Source organism: Balaenoptera musculus, chromosome 1 (assembly GCF_009873245.2).
Source record: "Balaenoptera musculus isolate JJ_BM4_2016_0621 chromosome 1, mBalMus1.pri.v3, whole genome shotgun sequence".
Classification (NCBI taxonomy): Eukaryota; Metazoa; Chordata; class Mammalia; order Artiodactyla; family Balaenopteridae; genus Balaenoptera; species Balaenoptera musculus.
Window position 1 is genome coordinate 60,483,752 of NC_045785.1, and position 22,654 is coordinate 60,506,405.

The 22,654-nt window shown below is 35.0% G+C and overlaps 1 protein-coding gene across 1 annotated transcript in view; it reads left to right on the forward strand.

Moving 5' to 3' along the window:
- LRRC7 (leucine rich repeat containing 7) overlaps positions 1-22,654 on the forward strand; it is a 505,876-nt gene that overhangs the window by 403,716 nt on the left and 79,506 nt on the right. Inside the window, exons 18-22 of the mRNA XM_036841498.1 lie at positions 1,748-1,948; positions 8,881-8,992; positions 9,205-9,385; positions 11,076-12,756; positions 16,649-16,789. Coding sequence (XP_036697393.1) covers positions 1,748-1,948; positions 8,881-8,992; positions 9,205-9,385; positions 11,076-12,756; positions 16,649-16,789 — 2,316 coding nt within the window. The remainder of the gene's footprint in view (positions 1-1,747; positions 1,949-8,880; positions 8,993-9,204; positions 9,386-11,075; positions 12,757-16,648; positions 16,790-22,654) is intronic.

The window sequence follows — 22,654 nt, forward strand, 5'->3', positions numbered from 1 at the left end:
TAATACCAATTTAAACAGCAGATCCAAGAATGCACTCATCCCAATGGACTTTGTCTAGCATGGCTATCATTCTTTTTATGTTTATTTAAGAATGCATTATAAAGTACCCTGAGATATACTTGTATTACACTCTAACAACTTATACTTTTGCTTTTTGGTAAAGTCTGACTTTTTTTCTTGGGTTATATTTTTGTAGCTTTGTTTCTATATGTTATTGTACTTCATCCTACTTGTTTCAGCGTATTAAAGATTAAATTACATTTCAATGAGATTTACACTAACAAGTTTATCTGGTTTTTCACCAGCTTTCCAAACATTTATTGGAAAAATAATTTTGTAACTTTAGTTCTGAAAGGAATGTTAAAAATCATCTAGTGAAGTCCAATCCCAGTATTTGACCTGGGCAGTGAGCCACAGGAAGATGAAATACTAGAATAACAAAGTTGGTGGATTTGCTAAAACTGCAGATGAGCAAAAGTGTTTGAATTCATATTTATAATCCTCAGATCTATACCACTATCATAGTTTCTTACATCCCATGTGTTACATAGGTGTGGAGGGGGTGGGTATGTGTGTGCCCCACCCTCTTTCTCTTTTTATCTCTCATTCCCCTCTTTCTTCTTCCTTTCAGCTTCTCTTCCACCTCTGCCCTCCCCCAACGCACCCTCACACACACTTTCCCCAACACATACTCACCACAATCACATAAATCATTCCATTTTGTAAAGTTGGTTCTACTCAGATTCAAAAAGACATGACAATTCGAATAAACCAAGCCAAGTAAATATGCCCCTTATTTTTCCTCCCACTGCATTTTAATCAGCCTGGATAATTTGTATCTATTCCATTTTAAGTATATTTTAAGTACTCTGAAGGTGGGATAGTCTGTATGGAATGTCTCATATTTTCTCTCTCTGAATTAAATGTGAAGAATAATAATTAATATATATAGTCCCTAAAGTCAGATTGATACACCAAAAATGAATTCAAGAATAGAAATAAGTCTCTGGATAAGTATAAGTCAAAATTTACATATTTACTTAGAATATCCTAGACAATGTTCTCAATTTTTTATTTCTCTTTATTGTAAGGTGTAACCTATAAAGCATGTTACTTTATTATGGTAAAAACTAAATATAAAAGCCTCCTTGAAGGATTTTTTTTTTTTTACTTATTAACAAGAATTAGCTACCCCATCTTTTGATGTAACATGCTAATTAACACAGAGCTGGTGCATATGTGATGGCAGATACTGTCAACTCCCCATTTTTTAATACATGAGAACTCTACTTGTAAATCTTTTGGGGTCTCCTCCCATCACCTGCATTGATATTCCAAGGATATTTTTAATGTCAAAATGATTATTTTTAAATAATTAAGATAGGTAAGGGAACAGCCTCTAAAGTATAAAAGCAGCTGATAGTAACTTGATTAAATTTTTCAGAGATTACCAATCACTTAAGTGTTTGACCTACTGCTATTTCAACCATCTATAACGTAGACCTAAACATAAGATATAATCCAAAAATTGTTTTTACTCTAGAAAGGTGGCCAGGGGTGGGGAGAAGTCCCAGGAGGCAGAATGTGAAAAGAACACTGTGTGTTCTACTCTACAACACAGTTTTTCAGCCAGCTCAGCACTCACTATATTGCATTTGGTTATACTACTGCACATAAAATGGAGTAGTTTTGTGAACATGCTTGCTGAAGGTATTTTTATGTTAAATTTCTTTTTATAAACTTCTAGGTTGAAATAAACCTAAAACGATATCCAACTCCTTACCCAGAGGATTTAAAGAATATGGTAAAATCTGTTCAAAATCTGGTGGGTAAGCCAAGCCATGGAGTACGTGTTGAGAATTCAAATCCAACTGCTAACACGGAGCAAACTGTGAAAGAAAAATACGAACACAAGTGGCCTGTAGCCCCAAAGGAGATTACAGTGGAGGTATTTCAAGGTTATTGGTAATTGCCAGTGTGGTTTGGATTTTTTGGAATTACTAAATGATATGTTTTTTTTAACTGAACAGATCTTCCTTGATAAGTGCATTTTTTCCTAATATATAAATGAGTCTCTCTGCTCTTCCAAACTATGAGGGTTGCATTTAATAAATGCACCTTCATGGCCTAAAATCATTAATACAGCTCCAAAAGTTCCAATACACACAGAAGGAATAATTCGCTCACCCAGCTAGGCCTGGCCAGTAAGTGCATTAAATCATTTTCATGATATTCCTTTGACTACCCCAAACTTTTATTGTAGGAGTCATTAGAAAAACCTAAATGAAGTTTTTTTTATTATTATTATTCTGCAAATCTCAGTAAAATTCTTGATCAGATTTAGAGCCAATTTTTTAAAGTGTTTTTGTGTTTGGGTTACACCCTTTATAGGAAACACTACTATATAAAAAGGGGCAATAACTTTGAAATTTAGCTTTATGGAATCTAATATGAAGCTTAGTTCCTATCTTTTAGAATGAATTAGATATTCATCCTTATCAATTTGTGTGGTCTGAAAAGAATTCAACTACATTTATGCCACCTCTGTACTATTTCATCTACTCTTCAACTAATTTGGTTATCATCTTTTTATCTTCATTAGAAACATAATTGATATGAGTACATCTAGAAGTTCCTATACCTCCTGCTCAAAAATCTAGGTTGACAAAACTCTTTTACAAATCTGCGTTCAAAGCATCAGCTTTTTGCACTGATTAAACACCAACTGTATATTTAGCACTGTGCTAGACACTGTGAGAGAGAGAAAAGAAATATGAAATGTGTGAATAGTCCCCAAATAATTTAAAGCCTAGCCAGGTAAACTTAACACAGATGAAGCGATTAGAGAACGTATTATATAAAACATGATAACATCGTTGGTTGTGTGATGGAGAATATAATAATCTAAGAAACTGGAGTGATAAGCAATCACTGCCAATCCCTTTAAAAGTTATGTGAAATGCTTAAGGTTGAACTGCATGTTAAAGATTAGGTGATTCTTTTAAAGTCAAAAAGAGAAGAAGGCATTCTAGGCAAAGAGAAAAGAAAGTTTAAGCAAAAATAAGCATGGTGTGCATATCTGCCAGTGGAAGTACAAGCCTGACCCAAAAGAGAGGAATATAGCTGGATATCTAGGGAAGAAAATTTAAGTAAATATTTATTTTCATTGCTTTTTTCATTTTGTTTATAAAACCCACATTATTGTACTTTTTCATCTCTAAAACATTACAGATATACTATAGCAAAGCAACATACTTTTCTTTTATCTCTAAGATACTGCAATAATATAAAAAGGAGGAAAACTAACATTTAGTGGGTACACCCTAAATACACATACACTTTATATTTAGATCTCATGTCATCACAGTTTAACATCAAAATAACTGTAAGGTCATGATAACCCATAAACTGAATAACTACTGCAAAATACGTAGATCCTAAAATTGCTTAATACAGGGATGGGAGAGATGAGACAAAGAAAAGATGACTTTGGTCATGAATTTAATAATATCCCAATAGTGGAAAAAAATCTTGAAATTGTCCCACAAGCACTTCAAACTTAACAAATCCAAATTAATTTTAATGTTTCATCCTCAAACTTGCTTCTGCTTCAGTATAATTGGTCTTGATCTCAGCTGGCACCATTATCTCCCGGTTCACTCAAGCTAGAAATTTGGGAGGTATCTTGATTTCTTTTTCCTTTTTTCTCCCCACTCCCTGCCCCTTCCAATCACCAACTCCTATACATATTCATCTAAGTGTGTCTCCTCTATCTCTTCAGGTCCTCAACTCTGTCCTGCATTTCTGTAAAAACTGTCAATTTCTTGGCTTACCTTGTCCCAAGCCCCCTCATTGCCTTGCTAATGATCTTTTCAAAACACACATCTAATCTTGCCCTCCTTAAAAAAAACACTATAGTGACTTTGTATTGTCTATCTAAGCTTCTTAATTCGCTAAAGTAGCCAAGCTAAATAAGATTGAAGCTCAACTTTCAGCTTTATATTTATTTCTATGATTCACCCCACTCTTTCTTAGTTTTCTTCATCTACTAGCCTTTTCCTCTTGAATAGAAATTTCACTGATAATATCAATATTTTTTCTAAAATTGAGATTTTAGATCCTCTGTCCCCAACTTTTAGCCATCTTAGGGCTAGGAGATGTCCCTTTCTGTATCATCCTCCCTTCTCAAATTACTGCATCCAAATTAAGGGGCCCTAATTCTATTCTACTTCCAGATATAATAAATACAAATAACCAAGTGTCTAGCTGATCAGTGTATACTATGCATTTTTATTATATGTTTTACCTGTGCCTGCCATTTTTGGGTCATCATTATTTAGATCATACTACCAAGAAAGTGGAAGAGGATGTCACACACTGTATGACATATTTATCCATGTTGTTAAATATGGAAAACCAAGAAAATACAAACAGAGGTAGGCAGAAGCAAAAGCAGAAAACAGAAAGAAGAAGCAAGGTAAATAGGTTACAAATGCAGCAGAGAAAGAGGGAAAAGGAAAGATATATCATTTATTGATCACTTTCTATTTGCAACCCTATGCCAAGAGTTTTAACATAGAGAATATGGCCAAGAGAGCCATAAGAACAAGGAGGTCAGAGAGATATGAAGGTTCTCCTCTGCCCCCATTTTCCTTCATACATGCCTTGTGGAGATTACATTTGTTTTTCCCCCAGTATCTTAGTCCGTTTGGATGGCTATAACAGAAAACCATAGACTGGGTGACTTAGAAACAGTTTTTAAGGAGCCAGATTTTATTTATATGTAAAAATGAAAGCCTATGAGACTTAAAATCAAAATTTCAAAGGCTCAAAAGTATCAGGGGTTAATATACAGTGATAGCCAAGAAATACCTAACAGTTCCAATTATTATTGTTAGGTCTGAACAACTTAGTAAATATTTATGCCCCACTTATTGGTTATTTGAAAAACAATACACATAAATTGAAAGAGAAAATAATAGTTTTAGTTCATTCTTAAATAACCAAAACTACTTACTCATGGAATGTGTGCTCCTGTTGGACACCACCTACCTTCTCCAACCTTGGAATCATATTGGGTACTACAACTCTAATTTCTGTTTCACATTGACTTTCGAGTGGCACTTGATTATTTTTTATCACAGCAACCACCAAAAACCCAGATTCACAAAGACTATTAATCAAAAGAAGTGTGCAATCTAATGTTGAAACTGAGAGCTACCTCAAGGTAGCAGTTCTCACAGTATCTGACTGATGTCAAGTATTGCTTTTTTCCCCTCAAATATTTAAAATAACCCATGTGTCCCTGTGAATTAGCAACAGCACTGTGAGTGCCTCAAGAGCACAGTTTTCAGAACAGGGGAAAGGACTTGAGTCTAGAAGACATGAATTCAAAGTTTGACTCCATCTTGTTACCAATTGTATGACCTTGACAAGTCACTGAAACCTTTCTGAGCATTGGTTTCTTATCTTTAAAAATACAGATAATAATAACAGTCTTTCAGAGTTTTTGTGGAGGTGAAATCAGATGAAAACAAATATTTATAACAGTTATGAGCACAGTTCATGGCACAGAGGAAAGCTGCAGTAAATGACCATTCCTTTCCCATCCACAAGAGAGGGAGACCCTGCCACGTTCTCCTTTAATACTTCTGTGAGTCACTAGCTTGCATTAACCACTTTCATAAAGGAATGCACTTTTCCATTTGTTAGGAGACTCAGTCCAATTTCTCTCTGTAGAGGAATCACATCTTTCTCCAGGAAAAAGAGAATAGTCAATTACCCTTGAAAGTTTCCTTAAATGCTTTTATTAATGCTTTTATTTATTTTGACTCGAAAGCTCAGGCATAAGCTTTTTTTCCCCCTTTGACTTCTACCTTAGGCTTTAGGCTCCCTTTCACTACAGCAGTATCAGCCAAGATTTAGTTTGACCAGTGGAAGGGCAATGGGGTTAAAAAAAAATTAAAAATATTTTACCTTTTCTTTCCCCTCATTCTCTGTCCCCTCACCAGAAAAAAATATGGCTCAATTTACTTATAATGGGACCTCCACTAAGTTTGATTCCCTACTAGTAACTTCCACTGTCTTCACCCATAGAAGTAGTCCCAAAAGCTTCACCCACTTTTCCAACATGAACTTGATTCTTCCAGCTATTTATAAAAGATTTTATAGAGGCAAAGCCAATTATTAATTTCCTTTGTTGCATAGTTAACTTTGTTATGTGAAGCCCATTTGAGAAGTGAGCTTTTCTTAGGATAGACAATATAGCATATACAGTATCCCATAGAAGACCTTCAAGAAGAACAGATTCCAGTTCAAATCCCAGCTCTACCACCTATTAAGATTGTGACTTGGAATTATTAGCTTACCTCTCTGAACTTCCATTTCTTTACTTGTAAAACAAAGATGATAATAATAAACAACTTAAAATAATAAATAACCATAAAAATAGGATTATCGTTTAAATAATCAACAGGGATAAAATAAAGTGTTTAGCATAGTAACACAATAGTAGACAGGTAATAGATTCTTCTTAACTGATGACCACCATCATCATCATCATCATCATTATTTTGCTCATAAAGATAAGAGAGTCTAACTGGGTCGGTGTAAATCCATTACTCTTGCTTCAGTAGTAGTCCTCTACCTAGGTGGAGGGCCACAGAATTCTAGAGAACAGATGCAAGTTCATGATTGGCTGATATCATTCTTCCCAGTCATGAGGGCTCTTTTTTGATTCAAAATAGAAATTCTTGAGCAGGGCCAGAGACTAGAATTTAAGTCAAACTATAGCTGCCATGCAGAGCTCCAGTCACAATTGTGAGATACAAGTGTAAATGTTTGATCTATACATAAAAGATAACTTGAGTACCAAATGTGTAAGGCATAAGGGGAAAAAAAAGTAGTGAAACCCTTAACTATATTTACATTTCTGTGCTTATACAACAATTTTGTTTATTTGTTTGTTTTTGACTAAAACAAAATGCTTATACTTCTATATTAAAATGTCATAAGAATATTGCCTTTTTAAAATATTATTTCAACAAATAAGTTATATTGATATTTATAGAATGTTAGTATTAGACAGAAATTTGCACTAATTCTTATTATCTATTACCCTCATTTTATTGATAAATTGAATAAGATCCAGAGAGTTACAGCGACTTGCTTGAGGCAACCTGATTAATAAGTGGTAAAACAGGAATAAAACAGAAATATGCCACTTTGTAACTGAAAACTTTTTGAAAGTCTTAACATATTTTATGCCTTTCATAGTACCATTTCTCAAGCTTGCATCTGCTTCTACTTATAAATGTCTCTAAAGATGTGTGAAGGTTTTTACTCTCTATTCTCTCAACTCAAAACTTTATCCAAAGTTTCTTATGCTAAACTTTTGAAATAATTTTCAAAATCCATGAAAACACAGATTTTCCTATTCATCTCCAGAATTTCCATCAATCCCATTCTCTTTTCCGTTCCTCTTCAAATATATACAAAACTGCATGTTAAGTCTCTAATATGCTCAAGCTGAGCTAACCAGGAGGCAGCAATGTAAGGGATAATCATCGGACTAGAGCCCAAAGGAATCCTACCTCCATGCTGGATCTTTGTCTACTTATCTATGTAAGCCTGGGCCTCACTGAGTCTCAGAATCCACCTCTAGGAAATGAAAGGATTGAACTAGATGATCTTCCAGTCTTCTTCCTCTGAAATATTATTTTTTTTTAAAGTGTCAGATATACCCAGGCTTGCGGTGGCGGGCGGGGATAGGCAAAATGTATAGTAAGAGTTTCTATCTGATATTACCAACCAATTAGTTATAAGGCAGGAACCATTTCATTATTATATTTTGTCCTCAAGTACATTCTTTCTCCAATTTAACAAAATACTTCTAAATGTATTACATTAATGTTCAAACAAACAAGTACTAATGAATGAAAAAACTGAAAATTTTTCTTTGAATTCAAATTGAGTTTAAGGGGAAAAAACAGAAAGATAACTGCTGTGCATAAATTTATATCACTACTTACTCATGAGCATAAACAAGCCATTTTTATATCTAGAAGGAAGTGAGAATTTTGCTTTTCCTAATGTCCTCCCACTAACTGGTTAACTGGGAATAATAATTTGAATTACAGAAGTTTAAAATTCATCATTTTTTTAAAATATGTTTATTTGTCATAAAGTTAAATTCTTATACCAATGTTGCTCATTATACTGAGTGAAAGGATGTAGAGTGAAGATTTAGAAGGCTAGATTGATCATGAGAAAACTAGAAACCTTAGGAAGAAGGCATGGTAAAACTGAGAAGATCACTTGGGAAACAGTAGGAATTAAGAGGGAGATTGGCAGTAAAAGCAGTATTTATAGGGCCCAATTGTGCGTTAACTTAGTTAATATTTGAAAAAAAAAAACTAGTTGGTCAGTGATATATCCCTCTTAGAACTCTTAAAAGAGTTCACCCCTTAGAACTCTTACATGTTTATATGTTATAGATTATGCATTGTATTACTTATATATGACATTATAATTCAGTCCTGTTATGAGTTATATCTATCTCCCTAACTAGACTGTAAACTCCCACAGGGCATGGGTGACATTTTGTCTTTCTTTGGAAACTCCACAGTTCTTTGCACAGTGCCAGGCATATAAACAGCTTTCAAAAAATGTCTGATGAATAAATGGACTCATTTAAATTAGAAAAACAAAACATTTTAGTGCTTACCTCAGAGATACATATGATTCACTTCTCCTAATGCGCCACGGTGAATTAAATTCTGGAGTCCCATATTGTATCTGAGCCAAATGAAGATATTGCCATCTTGGTTAACCAATGTTTAAATGTTTACTTTCCTTGTCCTGTATTATTATATCTCTCAGGATTCTTTTGTTCATCCAGCTAATGAAATGAGGATTGGGGAACTTCACCCTTCATTAGCTGAGACCCCTCTGTACCCACCCAAACTTGTTCTGCTAGGGAAGGACAAAAAAGGTAACATTGTGAACCTGATGTGGAAAATATGCCACAAATGCATGTGCATGATGAATCACCAGTTGTAAATTATGATACACCATAGTCTATAGAAATATTTTATAAATATGTATCTCTAACATTCATTGGTATGCTGTTTTTCATACTTGCCTTTCTGTGTTTATACTTGTCAATGTTCACAGCATTATAATATTTTCCTGTTTACATTTCAGAATCAACCGATGAGTCTGAAGTTGACAAAACTCACTGTCTGAATAACAGTGTTTCCTCAGGCACTTACTCAGACTACTCGCCTTCCCAGGCTTCCTCAGGATCCTCTAACACCCGGGTTAAAGTGGGGTCCTTGCAGACAACAGCTAAAGAGGCAGTACATAATTCTTTGTGGGGTAACAGGTGTGTTTAGAATTCCCTCTTTTCTGTCCCCAAATGCTTATTTTCAGCAACATTTTTAAAAAATGGAATCTTCTTAATTTTGGAATTGTATTCAGCACGTGAGTGGCATAGAAGACAGAGGGGCAGGTAAGCAAATGTAGTCCCCCTGGGATTTCCAAGCGTGGATAAATCCATTTTACACAGCAATACCATTGTTTACGGGAGTGAGGGTAGGACATTAACAGGTTGAGATGATAGAACCAAAAAAATTTTTAATCAAAAATTGTGTTTGCCTCAGTACATAATTGTGACACATTTGGGCATTCACCATCCAAAATGGTGTTATGAATTAAAGAAAGATGCATGGAAAGCACTAATGTGCCAAGTACAGAGTAAACATTCAATAAATTTTTCATCAGCATCTTCATCATCATCATTTGATCACCACCTGGAAAAGTTAGAATGTAAGTAAAAGTATTTAATCCTTCCAAAATGGCACCTACTCTATATTACTTCCATTTTACAGCTATATTAAAATCAAAAGCCATGGAGGTCAATAAAGTGACTCAATGAAGTAGCATTTACCCAGTGCTGATTCCCTTGTTTTGTAACATGTTGCTTTGTTTCACAGTACAAATAGCAAATAAAAATTGTCATATGATATAGGTAGTCAATGACTTTCACTCAGATTTTACTGATAATGTCAATACTGTTAACAATATATTCTTTGGTAATTGATGAATAACTATTTCTACTCATTGATGCCCATGATAAAAATCTTAACTCTTTCAGTTTGTAAATTATTTGTTATACAAGCTGAGACTGATTTAGGTACTTTTGGAAGATGCCTTCTAAATGTACTTTTTTTCAATTAGCAAAAGCACTTAAAAGTCTTTAATAAAAGATATATAATTCAATATCATTAGTGTGCAAACGGTTTAGAATAAACTTAGAAAAATGAGCATCTTGTAGAGATACTGTGGTCTCCAGAATAAACATGCCAATGACCAGAACTCATAATTTAATTTAATTTAATTTAATTTAATTTAATTTAATTTAATTTAATTTAATTTACATTCTAGAAAAAGATATGTGAATGCATTCACTATACAATGGATTTAATGTCTTCCAATACCTGGCCCTCAAATATGTTATTTGAAGACAACTTGGGTTCATTAGATATAAGAAGCATTGATAAGAAATGTACTCTCAACTAATAGTTTGGAAATGTACTGAATCAGAAATTCCAGAGATGGGGACCAGGAATCAGGTAGTTCTAATTATCAGACAGGTTTCAGGACCATTACTAAAAATATCTATATTTCTTTCATTCACTCGTTTATTCATTCATTCATTCATTCAACAAATATGTACTTAGTACCTACTATGTGCCAAGCACTATGCTAGGCCTGAAGAGAAAAAACCTCTGCCCTCATGAGTTTACATTCTAGCAGAGGACACAAGACGTATAATAGGTAAGTAAACTGTGTATATTAGAAGGTAATGATAACTGAGAAGAAATAAAAGTTAGAGCAGGGTAAAGGGGTGACTTTTTTTGGACATGGAATAATAATGCTATCGTAATCATAATTGAGGTGTGGATGAATGATCAGTTGAACAAAGGATGGTGGTATTCTTGCCTGCTTGTTCCTTCTGGCAAAGACTCAGATCTTCCTCGTTTTCATGTTTCTTCTTCCCATTGTGTTCACAGGATTGCACAATCTTTCCCACAGCCTCTTGATGCAAAGCCATTGCTCAGCCAGAGGGAGGCTGTCCCCCCAGGGAATCTACCACAGCGTCCTGACCGGCTGCCATTGAGTGACACTTTCACTGACAACTGGACTGATGGCTCACATTATGATAACACAGGGTTTGTTGCAGAGGAAACCACAGGCGAGAATGCCAACAATAATCCTCTCCTGAGTTCAAAATCTAGAAGCACATCTTCTCATGGACGCAGGCCTTTGATTAGGCAGGATAGGATTGTTGGTGTTCCCCTGGAACTTGAGCAGTCTACACACAGACACACACCAGAAACAGAAGTGCCTCCTTCCAATCCTTGGCAGAATTGGACCAGAACCCCTAGTCCTTTTGAAGACAGGACTGCTTTCCCTTCCAAATTAGAGACAACCCCTACCACCAGCCCATTGCCTGAAAGGAAAGAACATATAAAAGAATCTGCTGAAATACCTAGTCCTTTTTCTCCAGGAGTACCGTGGGAGTATCATGATTCTAATCCCAACAGGAGTCTCAGTAATGTCTTTTCTCAAATCCACTGCCGCCCAGAATCTTCTAAAGGTGTTATTTCAATTAGCAAAAGCACAGAGAGGCTTTCCCCACTCATGAAAGACATCAAGTCCAATAAATTCAAGAAGTCACAGAGTATCGATGAGATTGACATTGGTACATACAAGGTTTATAATATACCATTAGAAAATTATGCCTCTGGGAGTGATCACTTAGGAAGTCACGAACGACCTGACAAAATGTTAGGACCAGAGCATGGTATGTCCAGTATGTCCCGAAGCCAGTCAGTCCCGATGCTGGATGACGAGATGCTCACTTATGGAAGTAGTAAAGGGCCACAACAACAAAAAGCTTCCATGACAAAAAAAGTCTATCAATTTGACCAAAGCTTCAATCCCCAAGGAGCAGTGGAAGTTAAAGCTGAAAAGAGGATACCGCCCCCATTTCAACACAATGCTGAGTACGTGCAACAGCCGGGAAAAAACATCACCAAGGATTTGGTTAGTCCTAGAGCTTACAGAGGATACCCACCGATGGAGCAAATATTTTCATTTTCTCAGCCATCTGTTAATGAGGATGCTGTGGTAAATGCCCAGTTTGCAAGCCAAGGTGCCAGGCCAGGCTTCTTGAGAAGAGCTGACTCCCTGGCGAGTTCCACAGAAATGGCCATGTTTAGAAGGGTCAGTGAACCTCATGAGCTGCCTCCGAATGATAGGTACGGCAGACCTCCGTATAGGGGAGGTCTGGATCGCCAAAGCAGCGTTTCAGTGACTGAGTCCCAGTTCCTGAAAAGAAATGGCAGGTATGAAGATGAACACCCTTCATATCAAGAAGTGAAAGCTCAGGCGGGAAGTTTTCCAGTTAAAAACCTTACCCAAAGGAGGCCATTGTCTGCAAGAAGCTACAGTACAGAGAGTTATGGTGCCTCCCAAACCAGGCCAGTTTCAGCTAGGCCTACTATGGCAGCTCTTTTGGAAAAAATACCATCTGACTATAACTTGGGTAACTATGGTGACAAGCCATCAGATAACAGTGATATAAAGACGAGGCCTACTCCTGTGAAGGGAGAGGAGAGCTGTGGTAAAATGCCTGCAGACTGGAGACAACAGCTGCTTAGACATATAGAAGCTAGAAGGTTAGACAGGGTATGTTTGGCATTTCTCTGTAAGAATATCCCTCCTGCCTTTAGTTTTACTTTATTGGCATTTCTAAGCACATGTAGTGAAGCATGAACTACATGAATGAATAGATGATCAGCATTTTACTTATCTTTATATTGTGGGGAAATTGATCATAATAGTTTTTCATGGATATTGTTTGATGCTCTTTGAGAGTTCATAATGTATAGGTGAATTATTTATCAAAACTATCCTAAATACGGTTAGTAAGAAAGAATTCGACGACTCTGTTATATGGGATAGTGCTTCAATTGCTTTCTAGCCATTAAGGCAAAATGCCTCTCCTAGGACACAAAACTGTTCTCTAGTGACCTAAAGAGTATGATTTTTATTGAATCTATAAAAAGTGAGTATTCTACCCCTTTCTGCACAGACTCACTTATATTAAAATCAGACCTAATTTGTTTATACAATTTGCATATAGTTACTGCTACGGGACTACTAAAGTTATTACTTCTAATGAGCAATAATCTTCTCAGCAAGAAACAGAAAAATAAAATAAGCAGAGATTGAATGCCCTCCTACACATTATTTTATTCAGTGAAAATCCTGCCATTTAGAATGTTGCTTTTCATATAGAAAGAAATGGTTAAATTCAAAGCATACTACAGACAACAAAAATAGATGATGTCTTTATAAAGACTACAAACGTACAAATTAGTGTGTATATTGCAGCAAAAAAGGGGGGGAAATTAATCCCAATGCAGTTAAAAATTGAATCACAACAAATCATGAAATGCATAGCAATTGAGGAGAGCAAAAAAAAAAAATTTGTATAAGGCCTAGAATTACTTTTTGTTGTTGTTTGTATCTCTCTAAGAGAAGTCTGCATTTTCTAGAACTATGATCAATTGACCATCACCATTGAGTGTATTGATACTTTGCGGCTTTGGTGTAGAGGGCTTTGTGTACTCTGCATTGACCTTAGAATCTTAAAAGTCCTTTTTGTGAAAATAGGGCCTTTTGTTCTCGTTTTCTAGATTTAAATGCTCAGTGTAAATTGGGGGTCTGGGTAATAATATACCATTAGAATGTTTCACTCAGTAGTTTTATTTTATTTGGTGTCCTGCTAAAAGCACAGGTCACTGCATTTATTATATATTTTCTTAATGCTGAATTTTATGTTTTCAGGTGTACTCTTTTAAAATAATTATATTGTTTGTCGGTCGTGTCTACATGACAAGAAAACGATTATTTATAGGGAAAGAGTGAACTAATAAATGTGGGTGCGGGTGTTAGTTTCTCAATGTGGAAACTGGTTCTGCCTTGCAAAATATTTCATCAGAATGTCTGTTTCAAATAGGTGTGCTCAGTCCCATTGAAGGGAACCTCATCAAAGCCTCATGACTGGCTGTCAGTGGGAGACACCTGGTCGGTTGTCACCATGCCTTACCTCAAGTTATACCCTCCATGTAGACAGATAACTTGGAGGGCGAAAATATTTGGGGCCAAATAAAACAGTACAGTTTGGGAACTCTGGCCTCGTGTAGACACGACCATACGTAACAGGGTAAGATGAACTAGCCAAGAAAGGTTATAAGAAGCTTTTTGGAGCATATATACAATGACTAGTAATTTGAGGCAACAGAGGAGTGAGTGAAAACAAAGCATGAAAAAGAAAAGACAAAATTTTAAGCACTTGGTACCATCATTTATTTACTGGTTTCCCAAATAAATGGTTCCTTTCCTTTGATCAGAGCTACTGAAAAGTAGGTGACTCCTCTAGTTGGAGCAGGAATTTGGAGGGAGGAAAATAGGACTGGGGAAGGGGGATTTGGATGAGCAGAAGTCTGGAGGCCCTGCCTGTCCCAGATCCAGATAACTAAAAGTAAATTTGTATGTATTTTTCCATTACTGTGACAATACCTCCCTTTTTAATTAGCCTTCACATATCCTCTGTCTTTATAATTCCCTCAGTCTGTCTTTCATTTTTCAGAGCAATTTCAATGTATATTCAATAGTTTCTCACTTAATTCCATGAAATTAAATTACCTTAGAGTATTGCTTCAGGCTATCAAATCCTGAAAGCTCTTCCTCTTTTCTCCAAGTAACTTTTCTTTCCCTCTCTAAATTGAGTTACTGAGCTATTCAGGCTGTATCTTACTTAAAACTTAAAACAAGATAAATTCAGGGTGCTGGAACACAGAGTTGTTATGTAAAAATGGTTCTGTACTGTTGTTCTTAACATTCTGCCCAAAGTCAGATTGCCCCAGACACAGTGTGCTTCCTTCCAGCGAAATTTAGTTGAGTGATCTGAACCCTGGAAATCAAATAGTTACACTAGAAACTACAAGATCTTTGTCCATTCCTTATAAAAGAGAACTGCCTAGAAGCCTGGACATTGGATAAGCTTAAGTGTTCTACATAATGTTGGTTAAAGATCTTGCTCGGTGTTGACCTTGGAGAGGCAGCTCCAAGTACTACCCTAGATTAAAGATGCTTGTTTTCTGCTTTGGTTTTATCTCAAGGCTCATGCTTCCACTATAGAGCCCCATTTGACTGAGAGAAATGAAAACATGAACCCGTATGTCTAAGATTGCTACTCTTCCATAAGAGCTGAGAGAGCACTAGACTGGAGTCATTTTAACCCTTAAGGAGGCATTCAAGTGCTAGATTGAAATGTTCAGTGTCCTTTTCAGTTTTGGCATGGTGACAATGGAAAAAAATCTCTGGATGAAATAATCAGGGATCCATAACAAATATGATTAGTAGACAGCACACCATCAGGAGTACAATAGTCTTTCAGTTGATGGAATTCTGGTGCTAAAAGTCATTTCTTTGCAAATAATGCCCTCAGAATAGAATAGCTGCCTGCTGTTAATGTTCAATAATATTCAGTTTTAGAAAGTGTACTAAGTTAACTTCTGTAGATTTTTTTTTCCAAATTAAGAGAATTACTTAAAAGGGCCAAATGCTGTCAATTATTACATGTCCATGATAGGTGGAAAGTAGAGATTGTACTGATGGAAACTATTTGATGCCAGGGTATACAAAATGTTTTAATTTTTAAATGAAGTTCTGTAGAAAAAAACAAACTACCTATCAGACACTTGGAATAACTTTAGACGCACCTACTGAAGGGTAGCTACAATGCAAATATCACTAGAATGTTCTATAGGTATTTAGGTATATCAGATAAATAGCATTAATAGTTCAAATCATAGTTCCTTTAGTTTCATTATGAAATTTTTCCAGTTTAAAATGTAATTTTTAAGAAACAACAAAAAAGTTAGAATATTTGGATTCACATACAAGTTGACTGGTTTAACTAAACTAATCAGCAAATTCAATCATCCACTGGTCAGATTGAATGATTTTTTGACCAGCTCTTTTTTCTGAGTTGCCATAATTATGCCTATAGACAGAGAAATAAAAGCGACTGATTTTGGCTTTAACTTTTCAGTGTATTAGTTTTAAGGCAGAATTATAAGCTAAGCTAATTTGTATGTGCTAATCTCACAATGTGAAAGAGACCATGAGATTTGCAGCTGACAAAATTTGATTAAGACCTCGCTGTTTGAAATTTTTGAATTAATAGACCGCCACTGATGAACATTTGTCCAGAGTCACTACAATCATGATATATAAGAGATAGGTTTTATGCCTTTGAGTTAGCAGCAAATGTAAAACGAATGTTATCTTTGCTTTTTGTCTTTTCTGTAGTTTTGGATGGTACTCATTATGTGCATAACTAACACTGTTTACTGTATGCTTCTGTCTGATCAAGTGCATGTTTAAAAAAGAAAGTTACTGTTTGCCTGCTTAAAGTTAAATGTTATAAATTTAAACATGTTCATGTAATAATCAGTTTGTTGAGCATGTGTTCACATCCTGTCACATGATTATTTCCTCTACTCAGAATGCTGCTTACAAACACAACACAGTTAACCTTGGCATGCTGCCCTATGGAGGTATTTCAGCAATGCATGCAGGCAGAAGCATGACTTTAAACTTGCAGACTAAGTCTAAATTTGATCTACAAGAACTACCTCTTCAGAAAGTAAGTATGGACTGCCCTACATGTGTCAGCATACCAAAGCCAATTAATGTTGTTTGTTCACGTAATGTGTTTAGGCTGTACATACAGCCCTGCTTATAGACTCTCAGGAGTCCAAAAAGCACAAGGGCAAACAATGTAGAGCCCAAACTCTTAGCTGCTAAATGAATATAGCTAGATTGATTATCAGGTTCCTGCTTAACAGCTTTGCTTTTTGGATTGAGCAGGTACATGGCTTTTTGTGTTGCTTTAAGACTCGTTTTTTCTTATTATTCACTTTCTTTTTCTTTTATTCTTTGCTTCTCTTTCTTTTGTGTGTGTATATGTATGTATTGATATATACCTTTTTTTTTTTTTTTTTACTTTTTTGGAGACCACCCTATATTCTCTTGCTGATGCATTCTGAGAACAGAACTAGAAATTATTACTGGATGGCACTGGCATAAAAACAGACACATAGATCAATGGAACACAATAGACAGCTGAGAAATAAACCCACACAGTTATGGCCAATTAATCTAAGTCTTAAATTAGTACCAATGAACTAGCTATAAATAAGGAATTCTCAGAAGAAAAGATTAAATAAATGCTGGTTGAGTACAAGACCTGACATTGAGAATGGATGTGAACTACAGTTTTAATCCTCATGAAGTGAAAGAAATAATAAAAATAAAATAACAAAACAAAGAGACACGCACACACACAAAAAGAAATTATTATTGGATTCAGTTGATTCCTTTGGAAAAGACATAAGAGTCCCAAATTAGAATGAAAATTAAGTGGTTGGCACTTCTAAATACTTCTTTAGCCCATTTTTTTTTGTAGGAAATATTATGCAGAAGTAAAACATGAGAAACAAATTTGTAGCTTAGCTAGCAAATTTTTACTGATCCTGGGTTAATGGAAAAGTGGAAAGTTCACATGATTTTAAATGAAAATGTAGGCTTATTTGAAAGGCAATATACTGTAAGAGGAAACATTTCCATTGTCAAAGGACCGTTTCTGCTTGTTTTATTCAGGCAAAACAGAGAATACACATTTTACCTGTTTAAATTGACTAATGCACTCTTAGTTACATTTCGATGGAAACTAATGAGTTATTTTCACGCAATATGTCATTATGACTACATTATTAATGTAGTCATTAACCTAGTAAGTTTTTACAAAAAAAAAGCAATGCAAAAGTAAGGATAACAAAATGATGGTAGCCTCCAAACACTCTTCTCTTAATCAAATTAATGAACATATGGAGCAAACTCCCATCCCAGGAAAATGAGTGTTATAAGACCACAAACTCATGTTTTATTGTCAAATTAGCCTTAGTAACAGCCCCTAACTCTGTATAGTTTGCTTCCTACTCTGAGGAGAGTAATAAAATTAAAGAGACATTTAAATTCACAGCTTTTTTATCACCCATGATCACTCTGGGGAAAAAAAAAAAAGCTAACTTAATTGAGAACTTTTGAAAATTATTTTCCTTGTCCTCAGTCTCCTGTTACAGGACCAGTATTGTGTAGGTAACTCTCTCCAGGGAGAGAAATGACTGATTTATGGTGTTTACCTATGTCAGTGATAAAACACTCCCTCTCTGGCCAATTTCAAAGTAGTAACTTGACGTCACTGAACTCAGAATTGGGACTGAGAATAGTCAGCCCTCATGAGCTAGTACAAGTCGGCTCCAGCACACTACCATCAGTGAGACCCTTTTCACTGGAGCCTCTAGTCTGTTCTTCATGTCCTCTTAGATGCCCAGGGCTTTCATCTTCTGCCCTAACAAAACCAGTGTTCAAAAAGGTCTTGAAACTTATTTGCGCTAAGGAACAGACAAGCTATCACAACTTAAATAGACACCTTTCCTGGAGGGCTTGGTAATTAAATAGAAATCAAACCCTTAAACTACAATCATAGAATTTCAAAATACAGTGAGCAGATTAGCGAGATCTTGGTATGAAAGAAGCTATTGTTTGAACCCCTTGAAATTATATCATATGGATAACCCCTTATTTTGCTTAGTTTTTAGCCCTATTTTCTCATCAATCTATAGGATAATATAGATACATTCAGTGTCTGAAAAATGGTAATACACTTGAAGCACTGTTTCTCAATGTATAAATTATTCTCCAGATATAAATTAGGTACCTCTGTGTTGCTATATTAATTTTCTGATGTTTTGGGGGGTACCCTATAGAATGGATTCATTAACTATTACTATAGCTCTAAGATGATCTGTAACAGAAATATTGCAGAGTTATATTTGGAAACATTGCAACCTTACTCAGTTGGGCACAGAGATGACCTAAAGGAATTCTTTTTGGAAACTACCTTAAATTGCAAACTAAGAATAATTCAAGTATGGAAAAGAATCTGAAAAAGAATATATATAAAAATATATATATATATATTTCAGTATATATATACACACACATATATACAGAACTGAATCACTTTGCATACAACTGAAACTAACACAATATTGTAAATCAAGTATACTTCAATATAAACAAATAAATAAATAAGCTGCCATCCAGGCCCCCCAAAAAAAGAGTAATTCAAGTATTGAAATAGTCTATCTCAAAATGAATTGTCATCAATACTTTATTATACACACCAAAAAATAAATAAATAAAAGGGAGAAGAAAGAAAGCAAGGGATGGAAATAAACAGTCAGGGCAACTACTCCATTGCCCCCTAAAGATTTTATGGCCCAAATGATGAGTTTAAGCCCCGTGAACTGTAGACATTTAAGCGTCTGGACAACTTTGCTACCTTGCTGCTAGTGCAGGAACATTATCAGGTGTGGTTACTGGATGTTTAATCACTTTCAAGACTACTCCATGCTCTACTTCCTTTCATGGATTCCAGTCTAAGTCTCTGCCCTTTTGCCTTTGTGCTCAGGTACATCTCTTCTGCAGAGCTTCTTAATTTGAAAACTTGTTTGGTTTTTCTGCCAAACTTTAGGGTCAACCTCTCTTAAGGGGCAGCCTTTCAGATTCTCCCTTCTTGGCTCCACGAACCGTTAATAGCCGGTCCTATGATTGAGGCTCAGTTTCCTGGAACCCCTCTCACCAGGAGAGGAGAGAGGCAAAAATTATTTTCCTTTGATTTACAAATACATAAAAACCTATTACAGCACTTTCATCTTGCCACTTAAGATAATAAAAATTAGTATCAGCTATTTAATTGACAAAAACTGTTCATTCTCCTGTGAAAATCCTGGAGCTATCTTTTTATTCATAAAATTCCTGAATGATAACACTGGCTATCTCTAGTTAGGTACTGTGGTAAATGACTTTGGGGTGTCCTAGAAAGAATGAATGAAGTGTCCTAAGGAATCTAAATGAATGTTTTCACGTATTACCAGTTAAGAACTGGGTATGGAGTTGCAGAATACTTTTGTATAGGCGGTGCCCTCCCCAGGGAACATTCAGGGGCTGAAATCCAGACCCTTTCCCCACACTCTCTGCTGGCAAGGCTTAACCTCTTGTAATTAAAAGAAAGGAGCACCTTTTTGTATTTTCTCTGTTACACTGAGATTGTCTTCTTGCAAGTTATGTACCCAGAGAGGGCACCTTTTTGTGATTCCTACCTCCCCATCCCTCCATTATGGTAATTGACAAAAGGGCACTACCTGAGGTCCTGACTGAGCAAATTATTTGTTTTTCGGTTTGGATTTTTCTTTTTTTAGGCTACCAAAACATATCTAATAATTTTTTCTCAATTTTCTTTTAAACAAATTTGTAATAAACTACTTAAAAGATATAACTATTTTTGAATAAAGATTGAAGAACTCTGAACTTGAAGTATTTACAGAGCGAATATTTACGTGGATAAAAAGAAAAGACTCTCCCAGATTTTGCTATGTGTTTTGAATATTTCTATTTTTTCATATTTATTATATTCCAGGTCGAGTACTGTACATTTTTCATGGACTACAGGCTAAATATAGTCTTTCTGTATTATAGATAGTAAATTACATTTTCTATGGTAATTTTATAGAACCTGTTTTGATATTAACAGAATGCAAATAAAGAAAACCACAAAATTAGTTTAATAAATTTAATTTCCTTTAATATTTTCATCTTTTGATGCTTACTCTAATTTAATAAAAAATTTAATAGTATTTATAACCAGAACATCTAAGACATATGTCAGCTATTAAATTATTAATTATTAGTATTATCTATTTACTTACTCATTCATTCATTTATTCATTTATTCATTTATCATTTATTCACTGCCTCTCCAAAAAGCATTTAAGACAACTTTCTATGACGTTACTGATGGTTCAATGTGCTTCTTTGGATGTGTTCTGTTGTAATTGAGCTTAGCTAATGTCTTGAAATTTTATGTTATCAAAGAGAAATATAATATTGTAAAATGTCAGTTCAAACTGTCATTTTTATTATCCAGATTAATGGTAGAAAAAAATAAATATTTTGATAGGAGAAAAATAAAGACTAGGATTTATTGGAAATCTACTATGTACATAGTACCATGAGATACTTTAATTTTTTTTTTTTTTTTTTTGCACAACCCTCACAAAAACCCTGAATGGAATTATTTCTCACCATTGTATAGAAGAAGAAACTGAGACTCATGTGTTACATAAAAGAACTCAACTATATTTTCACTGTTTTACTGTTGTAACCCCTACACCTAGCATGGTAGTAGAATTTGAATCCGACTCTGCTTAGCACCCAAGTCCCTGCTATTTCTTGTATATGATGATGCCTTCTCAAATGTTTATAAAATCGGACATTTTCATAGGCTGTAATTCATAATAGTTGATAAAACTCTTTCATATACATGATTATATTATCTTCACAACAATCAGAAAAGTAGATATTATGGGACGGAGAAAAGAATACACAAGTAGAACATAATAACTAATCTAAAATATATCATGACCCATAGGGGATGATTATCCCCTATGTGCTACAGATACAGTGCTCTCTTATTTAGCTGAGCTTAATAAATGCTAGTAGTTACCTTGCCCTCTTTAAGATCCACTTGCATTTCCTGAGCACTCAGTATCACCAAGAAATATGTTTGGTAGCAGGAAAAGACCAAAGGTTTTGAACTTAAGAAAATCACAACTTAATCATCCATAATACTCCTGCTCCAGAGACATGCAAGGCTGGGAAAGAAATCCCTGGCCTTTTCTAACTCCCCATCTGCAGGTGTCCAGCTGCCAATATAAATAGTGTGGTCTCTTCTACACTGGAGAAATTGATAATTTTTTTCTTGTTCTTTTTTTTTTTTAACTTTTACCAACATAATATTACACCATAGTACCTACTGCTTATTGGCGTATTGAAACAGACACTAATATAAATTACAATTTCAGAGGAAGGGAAGTTGAAATTATGGAAATATATGTATTCAATGATCTTTTCATATAATTTTGCCTGGAAGAAGATGGCCTCAGTATCTGTTTTATTAGTTGATACTTATTCCACCATCTTTTGAATTAGAGTTTCGATAGCAATGTTTGCACCTAAATTCTTTTCAAATTTCTAATGTCCTTTCTTATAGACCATTCAAGTGACTCAGGATCAAATAGTAACAATATCTGATATGCATTCGTTCACCCTAGTTCCAAGGGTTACTTACTTAATTCCAGTTTTGTTTTGTTTTGTTTTGTTTTGTTTTGTTTTGTTTTGTTTTGTTTGCTGAAAGCAAAGCAATATTTCTGCAGCACCTTGGGGTAACTTATGCCTATAGTTTCTACTGATTTTGCTGCATTTATTATTGGCTACCTATTGCTCAAGAAGGATTCACTTATCTTTCTAATTATGAAAAAAGCCTTCAGCCTGTAAATCCACATAAATTCTCATAGACAGTGACTAAAATTACCAAAATAAGCTT